Here is a 23,607-nt window from a genome sequence, read left to right as displayed (position 1 = left end):
AATATGGCCAGCCTACTGGAGTTGCATCCTTTGCAGTAGAATTTGAATGCTTGGCAGCTGACCTTAACAAAGGATCTCAGTGTCTGGTGATCTTCAGAATCTTCTTAAGACAATTCAAATAGATATAACTCAGTTCCCTGCAATGGCGCTGGTAAACTGTCCAGATTTCACAGGCATATGGCAATGAAGTTCACACAAAGGCTCTTCATTTTGGTAGGCAGCCTGGTACCTCTTCTCCCCACATATTCTTTTGGAGCCTCCCAAACACTGGGCTAGCTATGGCAATGCATGAGTCAACCTCATCATCTATGTGTACGTGCCTAGAAAGTATACTTCCAAGGCATGTGAACTTATCCACAGCATTTAAAATTTCTCCATTTGCTATAAGCAGTAGTTCCATGGATGAATGGTGTGGTGCTGGCTGGCGGAGAACCTCTGTTTTCTTGGCATTATTCAGACCAAAATTAGCACAAGCAGCAGAGAACTGATCCATACTCTACTGCATCTCAGCCTCAGAGGATGCATTGAGTGCACAGTCATCTGTCGACAAAAAGTCATGCACCAACTCTCCTTACAATTTTGTCTTGACTCGTCTCCTTTTCAAGTTACCGTCAGTGGAGTAGCTGACCTTGATACCATTTTTGTCCTCGTCCAAAAACATTGCTGAAAACATGGGAGCAGTCACATAGCCCTGCTTCATGCCACTAGAGATTGGGAAAGCACGAGAGCATTGTCCATTATCCAGAAATGATGGCTGGGTGTGAGGTCTACTCCACTCCAGAGAGATTAAGTCTGCTTGGGTGTGGCTTAAGTCCTTCAATTATTTCATGCTCTAGGCAAGAAAAAGACCCTAGGAATAACCTTGCCTCTCTATAATTTTGACTATCTCTACATTCCCTTAATTATCTATTTAAAGGAACCCTTCCTTTTCCTTGCTCTGAGAGAATCTTGAAGATCAGAGCTGCCTGATATTGGCAGTTAGGTGACACTGTGGATAGAGTGTTAAAGTCAAGGAGACCTGAGTTTGAATTCTGCCTCCAACATTTATGATCTGTGTGATAGTAGGTGTCACCTCTGTCTGCCTCTTCTATAAGCACTTACCTCTAGGGTGGATGTGAGCTTATAGCTCTGTAGAAATGCTAGCAAATATTATTATAAAGCTTAAAGGGACTAGCAAGGTCATCTAGTCCAGACTCCTCATTTTATTTACAGATGGTCTTCATGTCCAAAGAAGTCAGATGACCTATTAAAGGTCCCATAAGCAGTAAGTGCCATAGGTAGAACCTGAGCCCTCCTGCTTTGGAGCTACTCCACTTTTCACTGAAGAACCATCCCATCTCTGTCTGCCCTTGACCCTGAGTCTCACACCTGAAGCCCTGCTGTCCCCAAGTGGTATATGTAGATTCTGACTCCCTGTGGAAGTTAGGAAGTTTGGTTGGAACAACTCAAACAGCCCATGGTTTCTCTCCTGTGAGTTGGAGTAGCAAGGAACTATGCTGAAGAATGCCAAAGAGATCTGGGCATAGCAAAGCCCTGAGGACAGAGATAAGATGGGTTCTCCTTTGTTCCAGTTAGCTCAGCTACTCTGGAAAGAACTTGATATAAACCAGTGGTTGGCCATGGGCACCCTCAAAGTTTGCTCAATCCCCATACAAAATCTCATGAAAGCCTAACATAATGGGATGGAGCGCTGGGCCTGGAGTCAGGACAACTTGAGTTCAAATCCAACCTTGGATACTTACTAGTTGTGTGACCCTGGGTAAGTCACTTCACTTCTGCCTCAGTTTTCCCCTCTGTAAAATGGGATAATAACATCTACCTCCCGGGGTTGTTGGGAGGATCAAATGATATTATGTTTGTAAAGTGCTTAGCATAGTGCCTGGCACATAGGAAGTACTACATGAATGCTAGTCATTATCATTACCATTATTAGCAGGTAGAAAAAGGAAGGTCCAATAGATGGTGTAATGGATGGAATGCCAGACCTTGAGTCAGATAGACTCAACTTCCTGAGTTCAAATCTGGCCGCAGACACTTACTAGCTGTGTGACCCTGGGCAAGTCACTTAACTCTGCCTCAGTTTTCTCATCTGTAAAATGAGCTGGAGAGGGAAATGGCAGACCACTCTGGTGTCTTGGCCAAGAAAATCCCAAATGAGGTCACGGAGAGTCAGACAAGACTGGAAAACAACAAGAGAAAGAAAAATCCTCCCATGCTCCCCAGCTCCAGTTTGAAAGAGTCCTTGATGTCCCAAGCTGGAAGAGATTTGAGAAATCCTTTAATGCAATCTCTTCATTTTCCCGCTGAGGGAACTGAGGCTCTTAGAGATAGGGTAGCTTGGCCAAGATCACACAGGTAATAACAGGTGGCAGCCACATCCTCTGACTCGTTCTTTCCACTCTACCCCCATTTCCTCTCCCTTGTGTTCTGGATGTGTGGGGGCTAGGCTCTGTTCCTCTGGGCCCCTCCCCATTGCCTCACTACCCTACATCAAGGGGTCTAGAAGGGAGTGGCCAACAGGGATTCCCACAAGCCGGAGTTAAGGAAAAGGTCAATTTTTAGGGAAGGAGGCTAATAACTCAGCAACATCCCCACCCCACTGCCAGTCTGTCTGCCTGTGCAACAAGCTCCCTGACCATCCTGTCCTGCCCACCCCCCCAGCCCCTACTGTCACCCCTTTTTCCTCTTCTAAATTTCTATTAAACATTAAACATGTGACAGGCTTCTTGTTGCTGTTGGAAAGTATGTTCCTACTAGGTGGGAGGAGTGAGTTCAGGCCAAGACATATCTTATCTCCTGGGGTCTGAGAATCCTTTGGACTATAAGGGTGAAACGTCAGTGAAAGCTCTCAGCCAGAAAACTAAAAAGAAGAGCTCAAGCTGGCTTTTTAATCATGTGTTCCACTCCTCAATAGGCCCCAGAGTCTGACTCTATGCCTTTTTTTTTTTTTTTGCCCCACCCTATTGAATGGGACTTTCACCAACCTGCAAATGTGGTGCTGGGTACCCCAGCAAAGTAGATTACAACAGGCAAGGCGAAGCCCAAACTGTTCAGCAAGCACTTATTAAGCACCAATTGAGTGCCCTGCACATGCCAGCTTTCAAGGAATTTACAATCTGATGGAATAAAAGACATGTACACGAATATCTGTGATTCAAGAAAGAGTGAGAAGGTGTCTGTCTCTGAAGCCTAATTCCCCTCCTTTCTTACCCTCTTGAGTCCTTGGCAGCCTAGCTTCCTTTCCCTCACCTGAAAGGGTTCCTTCCAAAGTAGCCAGGGCTCTCTTAACTGCCCAATCTGATGACCTTTTCTCAGGCCTCATGTTTTTTGACCTCTCTGCTCCATTTGATGCTGTGGTCCATCTTCTCTTGAAGACTCTTTCCTTTCTGGGTTTTGGGGATAGCACGCTCCTCTGGTTCTCCTTCTCCCTGTCTGACTGCTCCTGCTCAGTCTCCTTTGCATTGTGAATGTCATGCCCCCCCCCCCCAACTGTGAGTGTTCCTCAGGGTTTTTTCCTGTCCAGAGCCCTCTTCTCTCTCTCCCTTTTTACTCTCTCTTTGTAACCTCATCAGCTCCCATGGGGTTAATGATCATTTCTATATAGATGACTCCTAGATCTATATATACAGCCCCAATGTTTCCCCCCAGCTTCAGACCTGCCTGAATCAATCAATAAATATTTGTTAAGTGCCCACTGCATGCCAGGCACTGTGCTAAGAGCTGGAGATGCAAAAAGAGGTAAAAGACAGTCCCTGTTGTCCTCAAGGGGCTTATGATCTAACAGGAGAGACAACTTATAAATATATACAAAAAAAGTTATATACAAGATAAATTGGAAATAATTAACAGAGGGAAGGCACTAGAATTAAAAAGGGTGGAAGAAGGCTTCCTATAGAAGATGGAATTTTAGCTGAAACTTAAAACTAGGATAGTCAGTTGCTTATTGATATTATATATCAATTATATATCAAGCTGGATATCCAGGAGACATCTCAACATATCTTAAACTGACATCTTCAACTCAATATAGCTAAAAGTGGACTCAGTTTTCCCCTAAACACACGACTATTCCAGATTTCCCTATTTGTGTCCAAAGCACCTCAGTCCTTCCAGTACAAGACTCAGTTCAAGCACCATCTTCTGCATGAAACCTTTCAGGTTCCCCACCTCCGCAACTGCTGCTTCCCTTCCTTTCAAACTACCTTTGTATTGAAGGTCTTTGTATATTTTTTGTATTTATCACTTTTTTTTTTTTTACTATTTATTCTACTTCTATTTTTATAAGCACTTGTTGCCTCTCTCCTGAATGTCCCCTACCTACCTCCCAGTCCCATTGGAACAAAACCTCATTTCAGATAGAAGTGGTTTCGTTTCTTTGTGTTTGTATCTCTGGCAGCCAGCACAGTACCTAACATAAAGTTGGTACTTACTAAATACTTGTTGATTGGTTACATCGATTGAGAGTTCAGTTCCAGTATTTATTAGATGCCTGCTATGTGCCAGGATTGTCCCAAGCACTGGGGGTACATTGTACAAAGACAGAAGTGAGGAGCTTGCAATTCTAATTGGGTAGATTTGTACACATATAAGTATATACAGAATACAGAAAAACTGAACACAAGTTGTTTTATGAGGGCAGGCCCTGGCAAGCTGAAGGTGATGAGGCAAGAAAAGCATCATGCAGACATTGGCATCTTAGCTCCGTTTTCAAAGAAACCAGGGATTCCAAAAGTCGGCATTAAGAATGGAGTGCATTCTAGGCATACAAAGATGGCAGATGGAGCATGTGAAGAATTAATGGCCACCAATATGGCTGGACTGGATTGTTGAGTCAAACATATGTAGGAAGACTAAAAGGTAGGAAGAAATCAGGCTGTGAAGAGTTTTAGAGGAGTTATAGGTGATTCTCACCTGAATCTAGGGCAGCTAGGTAGTGTAATGGAGGAACTGGAGTCAAGAAGACTCATCTTCCTGAGTTCAAATCTGGCATCAGCCAATTATTAACTGTGACACCTGGGCAAGTCACTTCACTCTCTTTGCCTTAGTTCTTGCATCTGTAGAATGAGCTTGAGAAGGAAATGACAAACCACTCTAGTATCTCTCTGCCAGGAAATCTCAAGACTCAGACAAGACTGAACAACAGGTGAGGGTCTTAGAATTCTGACTAATGATTTTCCCGATTAGATCCACCAACCTGACCTCAGGAAGCAAGAAGAAAAGGATATGAAGTTGCAAGAGGGTAATAGGGAGAATTTTCACTAAACGGGGCAAAAACAGAGAGACTTTTCTCTTTGTACTAAAGTAAAAAGCTAACTCAGAAGGAGGGCAGGATGATCACAACTCACTTTTATATAATGCTCTCAAGTTTACAAAGCACTTTCCTCACCCTACCCTATAAGATAGAGAGGGTTATATCCCCATTTTACTGATGAGATCAGCCAGTACTCCAAGAGATGAAGTCACTGGTTTATGGTCATATGGCAAGTAAGTGTGTCAGACTCAGGATTCAAACTCAGATCTCCAGTCCAAAATCAATACCAATCCTTCTAGATCAACCCGAAGGAGTTTATGGATAGATTTCAGGGGGTCTGTAAACTTGACTAGGGGAGAAAAAATTACATATTGATTTTCATTGACCTCTAACTTAAATTTAGTATTTTCTTCAATTATAAATGTTGGCAAGAAAAATTATTCTGGGAAGGGGTCCATGGGCTTCACTTAATTGCCAAACATGTCTATGAAAGAAAAAAAGGTTAAGAATCCCAGACATAGAGAGATGAAAAGAAGGAAGGAGAAAAGAAAGGAAGGAAAAAAGGAAGCAGGGAGGGAAGGAGGAAAGGAAAAAAGGAAAGAAGAGAGAGGAAGAACATAATAAGGAAAGAAAGAAAAGTAAAAAGGAAGGAAAGAGAAAAAACTGGAGGGAAAGAAGGTGGGAAAGAAGGAAGGTGATAGAACATTTATTAAACTATTACCATAGGTACTGCGTTAAGTGTTAGAGATGCAAAGAGAGAAAATTGTCCCTGCCTTCAAGAAACCTACATTCGAATGGGGAGCAGGGTATGGAGCCAGCAGAGAAGTGACCTGGAGGTCTACTTTCCCATCAGGATAAGGTGAAAGGTCACCTATCCGTGCCCTCATCCCAGAGCAGAGTCCAAGGTTTGGTGGCGGTGGGACAGGGGTGAGGATGAGAATGTGGGGTTGTGCCCAGATGTCCATACAGTGGTGTGAAGGCCAGTTTCAGGCTAGGTGGCACTAATCCTTACCCCTATCATTGGTACCTCTTGGATAGAACGCTTGTGCATCCAAATGGCAGATTTGGCTAAAGCTGACTTGATCTGCATTATCTATGTCACAACACAAGGCAGGCTTTTGTGTTGGGGTGAGACTGAGAAAGGAAACCACCAGGTGTGGCCCTGGGAAAGTCCCTTGCTCCTTTCTACAGAAACATGGAATTTCCTGGTTTTAACCCTCATCCAGTTCTCACTGGAGAGCTGTCAGGAGCCAGCAGTTGGGTCTTGGAAAAGGCTACTGGCTGGGGTGTTGGGACACCTGGGTTTGCTTCCTAGCAGAGTCATTGCACAACTATGGCCCAGTCCCTGCCTAGGTTTTACTTTCCCATTAGCCAAAAGGAAAGTAAGATCCCAACAAGGCTGTCTCCCAAGGCCTTCAGGGAGAATGGATCAGAGGAGGGAGAGGAGGCCACTGGGCCGGGTTTCAGGAAGGTTTAGGGTTCAGGGGTCTCCTTGGAAGCAGGCCAAAGTGAGGTGGTCTGGAAAATCTGCCTTCTGAAAGCAGCTTGTGATTTCGGCTGCCAAAGTTAGCTTGTCAAACCAGCCTGAGCACCTTGGCTAGCTAGCTGGCTGGCTCAGTCAGCAGGTCCAGCTCTGGCTTCCCTGACTCCAGGGAGCACAGAGAGTATGGGCAGGACCTCCCCCATCTGGGACCTGGTCAACCAGGCCTTCCTAGATTCCTTGGCAGACTCCAACTTGGCTCCTTCTGCTCCCTGCAGGGACAGAGAAGCTTCTAGTTCTGGTTAGGGTGGGGACCAGCCTCTGAGTAAGGGCCCCTGTCTCTTTAAGAAAGAGAGACAAAAATCAGGAAGTGCTGGAGGAGAGCCAAGTTCTGAGCCGAGCTGGGCTGGGTGCTGGGGCCGGGCTGGGGAGGACGTCTCTGACTCCTGGCTGCTCAGCTATCATCTGCCTGGCCTGGCCTGGCCCAGCCCTACCCACTGCTGCAGGGGCCTCAGGTGAGCCTCGAAGAGGTAGCAGGGCCCTGGAGCCCAGGACCAGGCAGGGTACCGATGCTTCGGGTGCTTGGTGGATGGGATGGTGGGAGGGACAGGGGGTGAGCATGCCATGCTCATGGTCCTGGGCTGGCCCTGAGACATCAGGAGCACTCCTGACAGAGGAGGGGAGTGCCCAGGTCCATGCCTCGTTTCCCTCCAGCAGCATCTCTCCTATACCCATCCACATTGAAGTCCCACTTTGGATGAAACAGGGTCTCTGTGCTCCAGGGGCTTGGGAGGGCTCCCTCAGCTTTCTCTTTTGCACAATGACGAGGCGGTTGGATGGGATCCCGAAGGTCCCTCTCAGCCCTGATATTCCATGATCCCTTCATCTTCCAGGGGGGCCCTGAGAAGGCAATGGGGGGGGGGGACGACAGGAGAAGACGGTAGAGATAAATCCAGAGAGCTTCCATGGTGCCATTTCCTCTCCTGTGTTGTCCCCACACTCCTCAGGAGATTAGGTTTCCGCCCCTTCTGCTTTCCGTTCTCTGGTCTGGTTTCTGGTGCCTTTGTTTGTCCCAGGTGGATGCTGTGTCTCTGGCCTGGATCCAAAGCGGAGGAAATAGCTTTGAGTTTCTGGGGAGTAAGAGGTGTGGAAACCCCCAGCCTGGCCCCGAGGGCCCCAGCCTGCAGGGAGGGTGCCAAACAGGAAAGGGTTAAAGGGCTGAGGCAGGCAGCCTTTGAGGAGGGATGAGGAGGGCTCAGGCTTTTGCTGCACCAGCCAGGTGGCAGTGACGCCCTTCCCTTGGTTCTTTCAGGTGCCTTTTAGCTGCTGGGCTTCCCTGGAACAGAAAGGCCGTCCTGAAGGCTTGCTGAGAAAGCCAGGTGCCAAGGCAGTGCGGACTTGTCCGGTAAGTGAGTGTGGTCTTGATTGGGCAGATTTAATTCCCCTTTCCTCTGTGCTTGGCTACCGAGTGCCTGGCACGTGGGAGGGGCTTTGTTATTGTGCATTTATTTTTCTGTGTTAATACTGCATTCCTCTACTCCGCCCCCATCCTTGGAAGATAAGCTTTAGTTTGGGGGTTGATTTTTGTATCCCCCAACCCTAAGGCATGACCTTACACACAGAGCACCCTGCATGCTCATTAAATCTATAATTCCTGACTGCAGAACTGAGAAGTAAAGTACGGGCACTAAATTGGGAATTTAGCAAACATTTCCTAAGAACCTCCCATAGGCTTCGCTGAAGGGATAAAAAGATGAGGAGTTTCCTGGAGTTTCTAATCTTAGTCTAGCATGGTCCGGAGAGGGCAGAGCCCTCTGATGCCTCGTCTGAGGTCCCCGAGCATTCTCAGCTACTTAGGAGACTCCCTTTGTCACCTTTCCCTGTAGTTGGCTCCTACTTCAGTGACAGTGGGCAAAGTTTAACTTCCTCTTTCCTCCCTCAGACCTTCCCTCCAACCTTTGGAGGATTCCTCACTTTCCACTCCCCAGGCAGCCAATGCTTCCCTGCTGATTCCTACCCAGTCTTGGTGAAAAAGATCTGATAAATTCATTCATGTTAGATTATAGGGACCTAATGTGTTACTTAGCAATTTAGCAGCCTCTCCTGACCCCAGATACATCCCTAGGAAATGGGAAGAGAACTTTCCTTAAGGTGGGAAAGTCCCTTCCCCGACTCTAAGAGCAATGATTCATTCCCAGACCTTTAAACCTAGCAGACCATGTTTGAATGTTGAATTAAAGTATCAGGAGTATTTGCTATCTAGCAAATTCAAGAAAAAGTATTTTTGGGAAAGGCTTATTAGGTCTCCACATCATCTCCCCTATCTGGCTCTCTCTCAAACCACTATCTGGAGAATCTTCTTAAGTCTCGTTACATGCACTGGGTTTGATCTTAATTTCTCCTTGGACTTTCCAAAAGTAGTGACTTTGGAAGCAGTAGCCCTCAGAAAGATAGTTATGGATTCTGGAATTGGGATTGAGGCTGCTAAGGAGTATGTGCCTCCTACCATTCCTTGTTCCCCTGGATGTGATTCGATAAACTCCCAAGCCAACTGCCAGGGAGGCAGTGGTTTGCTGAAGCAGGAAGTGGTGGGTTCCCGTGGTGAGCCAATGGGGAGGGGCTCCAGGCTGGTGTTGAAATTTTGGAGATTTTTGATGGTGTGGTTTAGACTGCCTGACTCTAGGGCCCTTCCCCCAAGGTTGTTTCTGCTTCCTGGTATAATCCCAAATTCAGACCTCAATAATGTAGGGTGTTTACAGTCCTGGAAGAGAATCGCTGAGACAAGCTCTCTGCATTGGTGAGAAAGTTCTTAGAAGACAGGTGCATGATGGGAGATGCTCAGATTTTGAGAAGATAAGTTCAAATGCTTGCTCTCTTGGTGCTGAGCTGTGTGACCCTTGGGAAGACACAGCCTGTCTGTGCATCAAGATTTCTTCTCTCTCCTTGTAAAAGGTGGCAACTACCAACTCAGTTAGCCATAAGGGATAATCTTGGGAAATAAGACTCTCAGATGGGTGAGGGTGGCACCCACAGATTAGCTGAATACTTTTCCACAATCCCTGGTCTTTCTTTTCTCTCGGGCAGAAAGAGGCTGGGCTGCTGTGGACATTGGAAATGCAAAGTACAGCCAATTACCTTTGGCACACGGATGATCTCCTGGGCCAGGGAGCCACTGCCAGCGTGTACAGAGCTCGAAACAAGGTAGATGCATGAATAGTGGGCTGGTAGATGGAGTGCTGAGGCATGTGTGGCCTACCAAGAATCCTACTCAACCTTGGTGAAAAGCGTTAGAGTATTCTCATAAGAGATAAGTTGTGGAAAGAGTGATACATTTGGAGTCAGGAACTGATAATTTAGTCTTTGCCTGTGTGACTTTGCTTGTTACTTGACCTCCCTGGGTCCCAGTGCAAAAATCAAGGCATTGGAGATGACCTCCAGATCTATGGCCAGCCCAAATGCTGATTGATTGACTGATTGAAAGACACAGAGATTTGGGCTTTATTCTCTAGAGGAAGCTAGGTAAGAGTGCTAGTGAGAGGAGTACTGACCTTCATCAGAAGACCTGAGTAAGGCCCACCTCTCTGTGATATGACTGCTGGCAAGTCACTTCACCCCAAACAACTTCAGTTTTCTCATCTGTAAAATGGAGGTGATGAAAATATTAATGCCACCTATCTCACAGACTTCTCATGATGAACGGACTCAGTAAAATGACACATAAATTTGTAGTTACTCTGAAATGGAAATCAATACAGATTCCTTGAGGTAGGGAGTGATGCATTAGAAGAAATATTTGAGGAAAAGTAGCCTGTCAGCCATGCACAGGAAAAATTAAAAGCTCAGAGAAATCCAGAGAGGAAGTTATTTTAGTAATCTTTTTGTTTGTTTGTGGAAGGCAATCAGGGTTAAGTGACTTGCCCAGGGTCACACATTTAGTAAGTGTCTGAGGTCAGATTTTAACTCAAGTCCCCCTGATTCCAGGGCCGGTGTGCCACCTAGCTGTCTCTATTTTAGTAATTTAGTGGGAAATGCTGAGGTTCTGGAAGAAAATGGCGACAGTAGTCACTAGGGTGCTGGCCTTGGAATGAGGAAAACCTGGACTCAAACCACTCCTCAGACACATACTAGCTGTGAGACCATAGGCAAGTCACTTAATCTCTCTGTGCCTCTGTGTCCTCATCTGTAATGAAGGGTTGGCTTTTAAGACCCCTTCCAAATTATAAATCTATGATCCCATGATACAGTTGACATTCCAAAGGAAGACTCTCTAGTTGTGGACATGTTCTTTTGTCTGATTGTCTCAATCACTCAATCAATTAAGGCCAGCAATGGTTGGCCTTCTGGACCTTCTGTTGTGCCTCATTCCCCAGGGTGAGAGCATCTATCTCATTTCCCAAGGGAGTTTGGGAATCCTCTAACAAACCTACCTGGGCTTTTCTGCTAACTCAGAGTAGAATGGAAGATGATGTGAATGACTGCTCCCCAGGGCAGAGGTGGGAGTCAGTATGATCTTCCCTGCCACCCATCCCCATCCCCCACAGAAATCTGGGGAGCTCGTTGCTGTGAAAGTCTTCAGCAATGCCAGCTACCTACGTCCCCGAGAGGTGCGCGTGAGGGAGTTCGAGGTCCTGAGGAAGCTGAAACATCAAAACATCGTCAAGCTGTTCGCCGTGGAGGAGATGGTATGTTCAGTAAATTAGCCAAGGCTCTCCCACTCTCTAGTCTAGCCTCTGCATCATTTGCAAAGTGATTTTCCCGAAGTACAGATCTGACCAAGTTACTCTCCCATTCAACAAACATCGGTGGCTTCCTATTGCCTCCTGGACCAAATACAAAGTCCTGTGTTTGGCATTTTAAGCCCTTGGCACCAACCCATATCTCCAGTCTTAGTATGCTTTATGTTTTAGCCAGACTGACCTTTAAGCCCTTTATTAACCTATGTCTTTGGTCTGATGCTATACCTTCCAGTCAAACTGACTATTCATTTGTGGCACCCCATCTCCTCCCTCTGTCCCTTTCACATTGACCATGCCTATGATGCATGCCTGCATCACCCCCGCTTCTAGACCCTCCAGTTTCCCTCAAAGATCAGTACACATGCCATCTTCTATGCCCAGGTTTTCCTAATCATCCTCCATTCCAGCTGCTAGCACTTGTCCCCCCCCCAAATTACCTTGCGTTTGTTTTGTATGTCATTGCATACGTGCACAGTTCTCCCAATAAAAAAGTAAGATTCTGAAGGACAGAGATTGCTTCATTTCTGTCTTCTGAAGTCCCAGTGACTAGCACTCCACTGGCCCTGGTAGGGCTTACACAGTACCTGGAACAGGGTAGGTGCTTAATAAATGTTTATTGACTGACATGGTAGGTGCTTAATAAATGCTTTTTGATGTGTTAGGGCATTGCAGAGGGAAATGCAGAGAAAGAAGGAGACCTCTTTAGGTAATGCTAGTGGGGGGAATTAGAACACAAAAAAGGAAAGACTTAAAATCACATACAAACTAGCGAACCAGCAAGATGACTGTATACCTATTAAGTACGTGGGGTAAAGGAACAATTAGAATCAGTCATGTTAGTGAGGGAAGACTTCCTGGAGGAGACATGTTTGGATGCAAGGATAGGACTAGAAATTGGGTAGGGAAGGTTCTAGACCAGTGGAGAAGGGTTCTATGGGGTAGGAGTATCCCCTTTGGGGCAAGGAGAGTGCTTGTCATGGGTAGAGATAGAGAACTGGTCAGCCTGATGGGAACAGGAAAATAGGACTGGGGAAGTAGAGAGTGAGTGGCCTCCCTTGAGAGGATCCAAATCTTACACTTAGGAACCTCAGATAGGATGGAGTGAAGGAGGGGGCCAGGAGCTGCCAGCACCTTCCCTACCTGAGGAGAGGCCTTTCTGGGCATCCTTTCCCCAGGGCAGTGATAAGGACAAGGTACTGGTGATGGAATACTGTTCCAGCGGTAGCCTGCTCAGTGTGCTGGAGAACCCTGAGAACGCCTTTGGGCTAGCAGAGTCTGAGTTTCTGGTGGTCCTGCGCTGTGTGGGTGAGTTCCAGGAGGAATAATTGGGGGTTGGGTAGATGGGTGGGTTGAGCCCTGGGCTCTAGCCTTCTTCCACTTTCTCCTCAACCATGGAGTTTATCAGGCAGTGATAGATTTCTAGTCAGAAGACCTGGGTTCAAATCTTGGCTCTGGTATATAACAACAGCTAATATTTATTTTGCAAAGCACTTTGCATATGCATATATATGTCATATATACATATGAAATATATGTAAGTATAATATGATTTATATGTGATATACGTGTGTATGTATATATGTATTTGTGTGTGTGTGTGTGTGTGTGTGTGTGTGTTATCACCTTGGATCCTCATAGCAGCCCTGTGAGCTTGGCTATTGTCCTCCATTCTCGAAGAGGACCAAAATGCTGTCACCATGTTGGGGTCAAGGTATAGAGTGTCAGACTATGGCTGATCAGACCAATAAGTCTTGGAAGGCTCTACCGCAGGTTGGGCACAAAGGGTCCAGGTGAACATTTAGGGCAGAGTGGTCTCAATTTGTGCCTCTCCCATTTCTTTTGAGCTACTGAAACTCTGCTTCATTCACAGAGCACAGTGCCTTCTTTGATGCGGGCATTCCATGCTGGACAATTCTTTGCTAGCATCTCCCATGTCACACAAAGGATTCTTAAGAGCAGCGATTGTTTCATTTCTGTCTTTTGAAGTCCCAGTGACTAGCATTCCACCTTGAGAGTGTCCTTGTAATGTTCTGACCACCATGTGAGCGCCTTCCTTGCACAAGTTAGGTGATAATATTATCCCCATATTACACATGAGGAAACTGAGGCAGAGAGAGGGTAAGTGACTTGTTTAGGGTCACACAACTAATGTATCTGAGACTGGCTTTGAACTCTGGTCTTCCTGACTCTAAATGTACTGTCCACCTGGGTGACCTTAGACAAATTGCTTATTCTCTCAGGGCCTCGCTTTCCTCCTAGGTAAAATTAAAAGGTTAGACTAGATGGTCTCTAAGTGTTAAGCTCAAGTGTTAAGAATCGTGGGAACCTTGTCCTCTGGGAACAAAGGTAGACCTATGCAATGAGGTCCCTTGTAATTCTGAGTCCTTTAAGTCTGAATTCAAGGCTTTCTTGTCACCACTCCCCACCCTCACCCCCAACAACTACTGCCATCCCCTCGAAGGTTGCCTTCCCTCTAATCTGTATTTATCTTGTGTGTTTATATATATCTATGTATATATATGTATGTGTCTATATATACATACATATCTCTGTGTGTTTTATCTATCTATCTATCTATCTATCTATCTATCTATCTATCTATCTATCTATCTATCTATCTATCTATCTATATGTTCTCTCCTTCATTAAAATGTAAGCTCCTTGAGAGTGGGCACTGGTTTTTCTTCTTTGTATCCCCAGCGCTTAGTGCAGTGCCAGATACATAGTAGCTTAATAAGCACTTGGTGACTGGTTGATCTAACAGAAACAAACAGACCCCATGTCTGGGGTCACACACCTAGTCTAAGGCCACATTTGGACTCAGGTCTTCGTGACTCCAGGCTCAGGGTTCTATCCACTGCACCACCTAGCTGCCCCAAAAGTTCCTTCCCTGACCAGGAATTGAATCTGGGCTGAGGGGTGAGAGCACTGAATCCTAACCACTCAGGGAGGACTCCTGAGTTCAGCTACATTCTCAGACACTTACTGGCTGTGTGGCCCAAGGCAAGTCACATACCCTCTGTTTGTCTCAGTTTCCTCACCTATAAAATGGGGGTAATAGTAGCATCTACTTCTCAAATCACTTAGCCCTATTTGCTTCAGTTTCCCCAGCTGTAAAATGCGCTGGAGAAGGAGATGGCAAAACATTTGGATATTTCTGCCAAGAAAACCCCAAATGAGCTCATGAAGAGTCAGACGCAACTGAAAAACAACAGCAAATCTCAGCAGTCTTCTCTGAAATTCTCCTGGCTCAGCCCCTTGGGGAACCCTCCCTACAAAGACAAGCATCTCCCTTTGTTTTCAGTGGCTGGCATGAACCACCTCCGAGAGAATGGCATCGTCCACAGGGACATCAAGCCTGGGAACATCATGAGGCTCTTGGGAGAGGACGGGCAGAGCATTTATAAACTGACAGATTTTGGGGCTGCCAGGGAGCTAGAAGATGATGAAAAGTTTGTGTCTGTCTATGGGACAGAGGAATACCTGGTAAGTTGTGTGTTGAGTGCTCCGAACTGGAACCTTTCCTACAGCCTTTTCCTTGCGACTTCCCCAGAGCTTAGTGGGGTATTATGCGACCCATTCTCCTATTTGTGAGCAGCATAATATCTGACCTATTAATATGTGGTATCAGTATATAGTGTGCCATGTATTATATATACTATGGTATCAGTATATATTATACCACAAATTATATTATATTACAATATCAGTATATATTGTACCACATATTATATTATGGTATCAGTCTATATTATACCATATATTATTCAATACTATAGTATCCATATATATTATACTATGCATTATATTATACTATGATACTAGTATGTATTATACTAATATATAGTAATATACTAATAATGGTAAACCAACTGGGGGGAGGGGGATATCCATTACCTTCCAGGCTGGGTTGAGTCATAGATCTCTTCATCCTTCATCCTGTTTTTGTCTGACTTCTCCTACCCTGGGCTCCTTCTTCTTTAGATTCCTACAGCCAGAAAAGGGAAGTTAGGGACAATTTCAAGAGCAGGTCAAGAGTCTTGAACTGACAGGCAAGGGTCATTGCAGAGTGAGATTTGCTCACCTCATAGAATGGTGGGATTTAGAGCTGAAAGATCCAGCCTCTTTACAGAGCAGAAAGTGTGTGACTTAGAGAAGGTCTCAGACTAAGGACACCATTTTACATTGCAATTTCTGTGTCACGTGTAGTATCATAGGTTTAGAGCTAGAAGAGACCTTAGAAATGATCAAGGCCAAATCCATTATACAAATGAGAAAGCTGAGGCATAGAAAGTACCTTACCTGGGCTACACAATTGGTTAAATGACTGAGGCAGGATTTGAACTTAGGTCTTTCTGCCTCCAACTCTGTTGCATTATCTACTCTGGCGCATTGCCTCATTGTGTCAGCAACTGTGATGCTAGGCAGATCCCACTCTCAAGGTGAGGAGGTAACTTAGACAGAGCACAAATTGATTGTACCTTAGACTGAGGAAGAGGAAGGACGCATGGAGGCAATATCTGTGCCCCCCACTTCCCCAGAGAATAGACACCTTGCCACCCCAACTGCCAACAATGGTCCTTCTCTGGTTGTTCCTTCTACAGCACCCAGATGTCTATGAGCGGGCAGTGCTCCGGAAGCCTCAGCAGAAGGCATTTGGGGTGACAGTAGATCTGTGGAGCATTGGGGTGACCCTGTACCACGCAGCCACGGGCAGCCTCCCCTTTGTCCCCTTTGGTGGGCCTCGACGCAACAAGGAGATCATGTATGCCAGGGGTCGGGGAGGCAAGGAAAGACTGGCAGCAGTGTGTCCCTGTAGGGGTGAGAAGGGCCCATAGAGCCAGAAGGAACCCCAAAACCAAAGAAGCCAACTCCTTCCTTTTACAGATGAGGCGACTGAGGCCCAGGGGAGTAAAGAGTCACTTCCCAGGTCACATAGGGAATAAACGTCAGAGGTGGGCTTTGACCCTAGATCTTTTGATTAGAGTCCGATGTTTTTTTTTCCAGTACAGAAGCTAATTCTTAACCCTTCTATCCCAGAGGTTCTTCCATCCCCCTCCCCATAACAAGTCCTCCAACAAAAAGAAAATTCTCTCCCCTTACTCACCACTACCCTCCCCTCATAGCCCTCTCACCCCTGCCTCCCTTTTGTGATGAGGAATTCCCAAGTGGGTAACCCAGACCTCCCCTTTGCAATCAGGCTGCTATATCTATAGAGTATCTATAACTAATTTCAGTAAGCATTCAGAGGGTGTCAGGTGCCATCTTGGGTGCTGGGGATATAGAGGAGGCTGTGGGTGATCCAGTCCCTGACTCAAGCTGAAGGCTGTGTAGATCACAAAAGAGAGGATGAGACAAGGACCTCCCCGTCCCCCTCCCCCCAGCTTTTAGCCTAGTTTGGGCACATGTGAAATCATTAGAACAATTGAAACCAGAAGGAATTCGAGACTAAAATTATGTGGGCCCAAATGTCACGGCTGGAATGACCAGAGCAAGAGCCTTTGGGACTGAGAGGAAGAGCATGGACATTGTGTGTGGGGGTGGCGATGTTATGCGGCAAAGTACAGATGGGGTGTGGTTGGTGGTCCAAAGAGACGGAATGAATGGGGAAACTGACCTGAACACTATAGGAAGGTTAAATGGAGCTGGGCAGTGTGCTCACCTGGGGCCACAAGCATCTCCCCCAGTGGGACTTTATTCAAATGTCTTAACTTCCCAGTCACTTGATTAATAAGCATGAGGTGAGCTCCTAGTAGGCTGGAGATACAAAGACACAAAGGTAACGGTGCTTGCCCTCTTGGAGCTGCCATCCCGGTTATGTGCCAGTTAGGTGGCACAACGGTCAGAGTAGCAGGCCTGGAGTTAGGAAGATCCAAGTGCAATCAGACCTCAGACACTTAATACCTAGGTGACCCTGGGCAAGGCACTTAGCCTGTGTCTGCCTCCATTTCTTTATCTGCAAAATGGGGATGATTATAGCACCCAACTCCCATGACTGTGAGATAAAATGAGATATTTGAGATTCTCTCTCTCTGTATGTCTTTCTCTCTCTTTTCTCTCTCTTTTTTCTTTCTTTTTTCTTTCTGTTTCTCTCTCTGTCTCTTTTCTCTTTTTCTGTCTTTCTCTCTTTTCCCTTTCTTTGTCTCACTTTCATCTTTTCTCTCTCACACTCTGTCTCTGTCTTTTCTCTCTGTCTTTCTCTCTGTCTCTTTTTTCCCTTTCTTTCTCCCTTTTTTTCTCTCTGTCTTTCCCCCTCTTCTTTCTCTCTCTGTCTCTGGCGCTGTCTCTCTGTCTCTCTCTGTCTCTCTAGTTGCAGCAGTCTCTCACGCTTACATTCCCTATGTGACATGGTAGCCTGGGAGTTCCTTCTGACTCTGGGTTTCCCTTCCTTGCAGGTTCAGGATCACTACAGAGAAACCAAGTGGAGCCATTGCAGGCAGCCAAAAACGAGAAAATGGGCCCCTGGAGTGGAGCTACAAGCTGCCTATCACCTGCAGGCTGTCCCTGTAAGTAGTGCTCCTGGGGCTGAGGATGCTGAAGCCTGGGTCTGTCCTATACATTCCTTTCTTCCAGCTGGGAGCTAAGACTTCCGCATCCTGGGCCTGTGATAAGCTTTGGCCATTCTTCCATCAGTTCAATGCTGAGTTCTTCCCAGTCCATCACCTTCATCAGGTCAGCCTGCACTGTGGTATAGTAGAAATAGTTCTGGCCTTGGACTCAGAAGACACATAGGCTGACATTTCCATTTCCCAGCTTCACACTTCTAGCTGGGTGATTCTGCTTTCAGTGTCCTCGTCTCTAAAATGGAAATGATTCTACTCGTATACCCACCTCCCAGGGCTCTGTGAGTCAGTCCGCATTTACCAAGTGTCTATTCTGTGCCAGGCACGGCATTAACAAAGGCACAGGGGATAGAAAGATTGCAAGGGTTTAAGAAGAGACAGAGAAGAAACAAAGGGGAGATTGCTGCCATAATATTTACAGTAATAATAATACACATAAACATTTATATGCAATATTCCAGCCACCGTGCCAACACTTTACAAATATTGTCCCATTCGATCTCCTAGCCACCCTAGGAGGTATCCCATTTTACAGATGAGGAAACTGGGGCAAACAGGCCTTAAGAGACTTGTCCAAAGTCACGCAGTTAGTGCGTATCTGAGGCTGGATCTGAGCTCAGATTGTCCTGACGCCAGGCTTGGTGCCCTATTCACTGTACCAACACACTGCCCATTTTAGGGAGGTTTAGATACAAACGGTGGAAGACGTAGGTATAGAAAGAAAGACACAAAGCAGCCTCTCCCCTCACAAATAGTTGGATATGTACGAGATGTATGTCTCTCAGGAGGGAAGGCAATGAAGAGAATTTTGATGGTGGTGGTGGTAGGAGTAAAAAGGGATCAGGAAAGGCCTCCTGTTGCCGTAGGATGGGAAATGAATCTCAAAGGAAGCTAGCAGGCCCAAGCTCTTACCATACCCCCAGTCAGAGGCATTGGTATTTCCTGCATGGACGGTAAATAGTGCAGGGCTGAGATGCAGCAGGCTTGGAGCTTGGCCACTGACGGTTCATATCCCCAACTGGGACAGGGGGCTGCAGGCCCAGCTGGTGCCTATCTTGGCCAATATTCTGGAGGTGGATCAAGAGAAGTGTTGGGGGTTTGACCAGTTCTTTGCTGAGACAAGTGACATCCTTCAGCGGATTGTGATCCATGTATTTTCTCTGTCTCGGGCTGTCCTGCATCATGTCTACATTCATGCCCACAACACGTAAGTGAGAACATACCTCCTGTGTGAGGGAGGATGGGAGGGGGCTCCCCTTCTCTTCCAGTGATGGAAGAGAGACACTGTTCTGTCACTGGAGGAAGAGAAGGTATGAGAGAAGAGGAAGGATGGCCCAGGGCCGGAGGAAGATTGATACAAGTTTGGGGATTTAAAGAGAATGCATTCTCTTTTTTTGTGGGTAGGGAGAGGGTTAATTAATTATTTTTTAATCAAGCATTTATTTTTTTCTTCCCTCTTACCATTAAGAAAGAAAAAAGAAAATCCTTGTAACAAATATGCACAAACAAAATAATTTACACATTGGTCATATCCAAAAATGGATTTCTCAGTTCTGAACATTCAGTCGATCACCTCCCTGTCAAGAAGTAGAGAGCATACTTCATGTTTCCCATCCTCTGGAATAAGGGTTGATCATTTCATTGCTCAGAATCCTGAAATCTCTCAAAGTTATTTGTTTTTACAGTATGGTTATTGTATAAATTATTCTGGTTCTGCTTGGTTTTTTTACTCTGCATCAGTTCATACAAATCTTTCTATGTTTCTCTGACTCTCTCCCTTTCATCAGTCTATCAGTTAGCATTAATTGATTCTTTGCTACGTGCCAGGCCCTGTGCTAAATACTGAGGATTCAAGGAGATGCATAGGATTCTCTGTTCTCAAGGAGTCCAAAGTCTGAAGTTCTCATTCTCATGGCACAATAGTCTCCCATTATATTCATATATCCTATTTTGTTTGGCCATTTTTTTTTTTGTCTTTTTAACCCTTGGTGTTTAGTATGGTGCCTAGCACAAAGTAGATGCTCTATAAATGTATGTTGATGATGATAATGATAGCTGGACCCTGGAGCTGGGTTTCAGGATTCCTAGGATATTAGGTTTTAAAGCTGAAAAAGACTTTGGAGATTGAATAATTCAACCCCCTTACTTTACAGATAAGGAAACTGAGTCCCAGATAAATTGCCCCTGATGACACAAGTAACAAGTATAAAACCCAGGCCCTGTGATTTCAAATCCAGTGTTCTGTTTTTTAAACCACGTCTTGATGACCAGCCTGGATTCTGTTTTTAGCGGTGCCTCATGGGACCAGATGCCCACCTCTTTACCCTTCTGGGCTTCCATTTGCCTCCCCCCTCTCTGAAATAGACCCATTGTGATTTCTTCCTATAGAGCACCTCAAGACTGAATGGCCCAGATAAGTGGAAGGTGGGAGTCCTTCTACCCTAGGCTCTTCTTCCCCCATCCCAACTCAGGCTGGCCTTTTAAGTTACTCTTCCTTTTAGGCTTTCTTTTTTCAACCATACTTTTAGAGAAGTGACCAAGAATCCTGGACTTGGAGTTAGTAGGTCTGGGCTCAAGACATATACTCTGGGGTTTTGCCACTTCCTGGCTGTGTGTCTGTGCATAAATCACTTAACCTCTCTGAGCTTCTGGTGCCTTCTGTTTGTAAAGGGAATGTTCACACTTGTCCTGGCTGCCTCCCTAGGCCTTTACGAAGAGAACCCTAAATTGTGGTCCATCCCTCCTGCATCTAGGATAGGCATCTTCTTGGAGGCCGTCCATAAGCAGGCCAGTGTGGAGCCCAGCCACCAGGAATACCTCTTTCAAGGACACTCTTTCATCCTGGAGCCCAGCCTCCCTGCCCAACACTTGGCCCATACGACTGAGGATAGCCCTTTGACCCTGCTCAATGAAGACAGTGATAACCCCACAGGGCTGGCCTTCAGAGACCGTGAGTAGGGCTCTGGCCTCATGAGATGTCTCTTCTCACTCTTCTCCTAGAGAAGCCGGGGGCTGGGCTAATTCTTTTCCCCAGGTCAGTGTTGTGGGGTTTCCAGACACAGGAGGCATGACGATAATCCTGGCTCTGCCTCTGTGTTTGGATGACCTCTGCCTTGACCCTGGGGGCCTTGTTCTTGTCCACCTGTCATCTAGATGTGTCAGGAGACTGTGAACAATGGTAACAGCTTAGCATGACTTCTGGGTGTTACCTGCTTGTTCCCATGGGTTCAGTGGCCAGAGCCTCAGAGGAGAAGAACTCACATCCCTATTCTGTTTCAAGATTTGCAAAGCACTTTCCGTATTTTATGCACGTGAAGATAGCTACCCTAGGATGATTGCTTTCCGAGCTTTGCCCTTAAGTTCATATAGAGGATTTAAGTTTCTGTGCCAGGTGGGAGTTGGGTGCAGGGGGGGCAAGGGTGGCGGAGTGCCCAGAGAAGGCAGCGCCTCCTTTTTCCTAGTATCTAGAAGTTAGGCAAGTTAATCTCCAGAATGACCACAAGAGGTCACTATCAGAATGGAAATGTAAGACCGAAAATTAATTTGAATTTAAGAAAGGTGAACTGGTGGGAAGGGGGAAAGGACAGGTTGAGAAGATCCTGGGAGACTGAGATGATGTCAGAAAGGTTAGGGGAGATAGATTAGGGGACAGGCAAGGGGTGTGTGTGTGTGTGTGTATGTGTGTGTGTGTGTGTGTGTGTGTGTGTGTGTGTGTGTGTATGTGTGTGTGTGTGTGTGTAAAACAGAGATGGAAAAGTGAATTGAGTTGAAGCTAAAAAGGAATGTGACAAGGTGGGGGTGCTCAGTGTCCTTCATCTGTCCCTAGCATCCCTGGATGTTCCCAAATTTGTGCCCAAGGTGGACCTGCAGGCTGATTACAACACAGCTAAGGTAAGGATAAGGGCCCTCCATGATCCGAGCAGGGGGGAAGGGGGAGCCTCCCTGGAAGGTGGGAGGGAGGGGTGGGCCCTGAGCCCACCTGTCTGTGTCACAGGGTGTGCTGAGCGTGGGGCACCAAGTGCTGAGGATCTCCCGGGCACTGCTGGACGGTCAAGAAATGATGCTTCGGGGGCTGCATTGGGTGGTGTAGGTACCTTGGGGTAGGACTAAGCTGGGGAAGGGGAGAAGGGACCTGATAGGGCAGGGGACCATCATCTTGGCTGGGTAGGAGTGGTGGAAGCTAAACCACCAGCCCCTTCCCCTTCCTCTGGGCCCTCACTCCAGACCCTCCCAAGCCGAAAAGTTCTTACCTAATTACTTCGGAGCTTTTACTCCCCTGACCCTACCCTCCCTCCCTATCACCTCATCTTGTCCCTTCTCTTTGATCCCTACCCCTGACCTGATCCTCTAACCCAAACCATCCTCTAGATGTACCTCACAGAATCAGGTAGCTTCCGAGTCCCCTGAAGACTTGAGGCACAGAGCTCAGTGCTGACTCATGGAGGAGTCTCTAACCTCCACTGTTGGGGTGGGGTGGGCCTTGGACCTTATACAGGGAGGAGCTCAAGGCCACATGTGGACGGACACTGGAGACCACCCAGACAGCCCTCTTGTTCCTGAGCTCCAGTCTGGGCACTGAGGGGTAGGTGTCTGAAGTAAATGGATGGGGGGAAACTCTTTGAAAACCCTGTTGTGATGCCCCTGACTCTCCTTGACTCCTTCTTGCATCCATGCCCTAGTCTTCCCAGCAGCCCCGTAGGGACTAGCTGTTTCCTCACAGCCTTAGGAATAGGCTGTAAACCACTGTGGCAATGGCTAGAAAGCCTGACTTCCTCTTCAATCCAACACCCTTTTGATGTCTGAACCCTGCTAGTCCTCTGCGAAAGGGGCAGGTGCGGCCTCTGGCTCTTCCTGGCTGGACTCCCAACTCTGTGCACCTCACTGTTGGGTCTCAAGAAAAGTCTCCTATCAAAAGGAAGTTTGAACTTGAACTTGATGGTGTGGCTCAGGCTTCACTAAGCCTAAGGGGTTGGGGGGAAGTCTGGGAGTCATCATGCAACAATTCCCCTGTACACACACACACACACACACACACACACAGAGTCAGCAACACAGAGTGGAAAGATCTTTGGTCCTGAACTTGGATGATATGGTTCCTTCTCTCTGATGCTTGTGTGACTTTGGACAAGTCACCCAAAGCCTTAGGCCCTTCATCTGTAAAATAAGAGTTGAACTAGCTGACCAGATCCAGATACATGATCCTGTAATCTCTGTCTTCCTCTGGGGTCTTCTGACTAGTCTCAGGGGCCTCTCCCCCTTCCTCCTTGATGCTACACCCCATGCTCTCCTCACTTTGCGACTCTTGCCTTCATCTCAGGCCTCTCAGAGGACAGTGGAGGGGAGAAGGAAAGGGAAGGGAAGAGATGATCCAAGCAGGCGAGTCCTGGGAGATCTCAGACAGGATTCTGCTGCAATGCTTCTAGACGATCCCATTCCCCAAGCACCTTCCATTTTGCCAGGGTTCACCTTTGGGCCTGAGCCTCTGTCCCAGGCTGTCTACAGCCCCCAGCCTTTCCCATCAGTGGGAGACATGGACTGAGAGAGAAGCCAGGCATGTCTAGCCACCTCTGCTCTTGC

At 46.6% G+C, this 23,607-nt stretch overlaps 1 protein-coding gene across 1 annotated transcript in view; it reads left to right on the top strand.

The window, feature by feature from the left end:
• The first annotated feature begins 7,110 nt into the window (after positions 1 to 7,110).
• Positions 7,111 to 23,607, top strand: part of IKBKE (inhibitor of nuclear factor kappa B kinase subunit epsilon) — a 30,911-nt gene continuing 14,414 nt past the window's right edge. The window contains exons 1-13 of the mRNA XM_072648019.1: positions 7,111 to 7,875; positions 8,044 to 8,136; positions 9,816 to 9,932; positions 11,273 to 11,413; positions 12,643 to 12,772; positions 14,772 to 14,953; positions 16,072 to 16,232; positions 17,863 to 17,973; positions 19,058 to 19,237; positions 20,784 to 20,980; positions 21,857 to 21,921; positions 22,025 to 22,116; positions 22,526 to 22,612. Coding sequence (XP_072504120.1) covers positions 9,846 to 9,932; positions 11,273 to 11,413; positions 12,643 to 12,772; positions 14,772 to 14,953; positions 16,072 to 16,232; positions 17,863 to 17,973; positions 19,058 to 19,237; positions 20,784 to 20,980; positions 21,857 to 21,921; positions 22,025 to 22,116; positions 22,526 to 22,612 — 1,433 coding nt within the window. The 5' untranslated portion in view covers positions 7,111 to 7,875; positions 8,044 to 8,136; positions 9,816 to 9,845. The remainder of the gene's footprint in view (positions 7,876 to 8,043; positions 8,137 to 9,815; positions 9,933 to 11,272; positions 11,414 to 12,642; positions 12,773 to 14,771; positions 14,954 to 16,071; positions 16,233 to 17,862; positions 17,974 to 19,057; positions 19,238 to 20,783; positions 20,981 to 21,856; positions 21,922 to 22,024; positions 22,117 to 22,525; positions 22,613 to 23,607) is intronic.

This window comes from Notamacropus eugenii, chromosome 2 (genome assembly GCF_028372415.1).
Source record: "Notamacropus eugenii isolate mMacEug1 chromosome 2, mMacEug1.pri_v2, whole genome shotgun sequence".
NCBI lineage: Eukaryota > Metazoa > Chordata > Mammalia > Diprotodontia > Macropodidae > Notamacropus > Notamacropus eugenii.
This window is presented reverse-complemented; position numbering and strand designations above follow the sequence as displayed.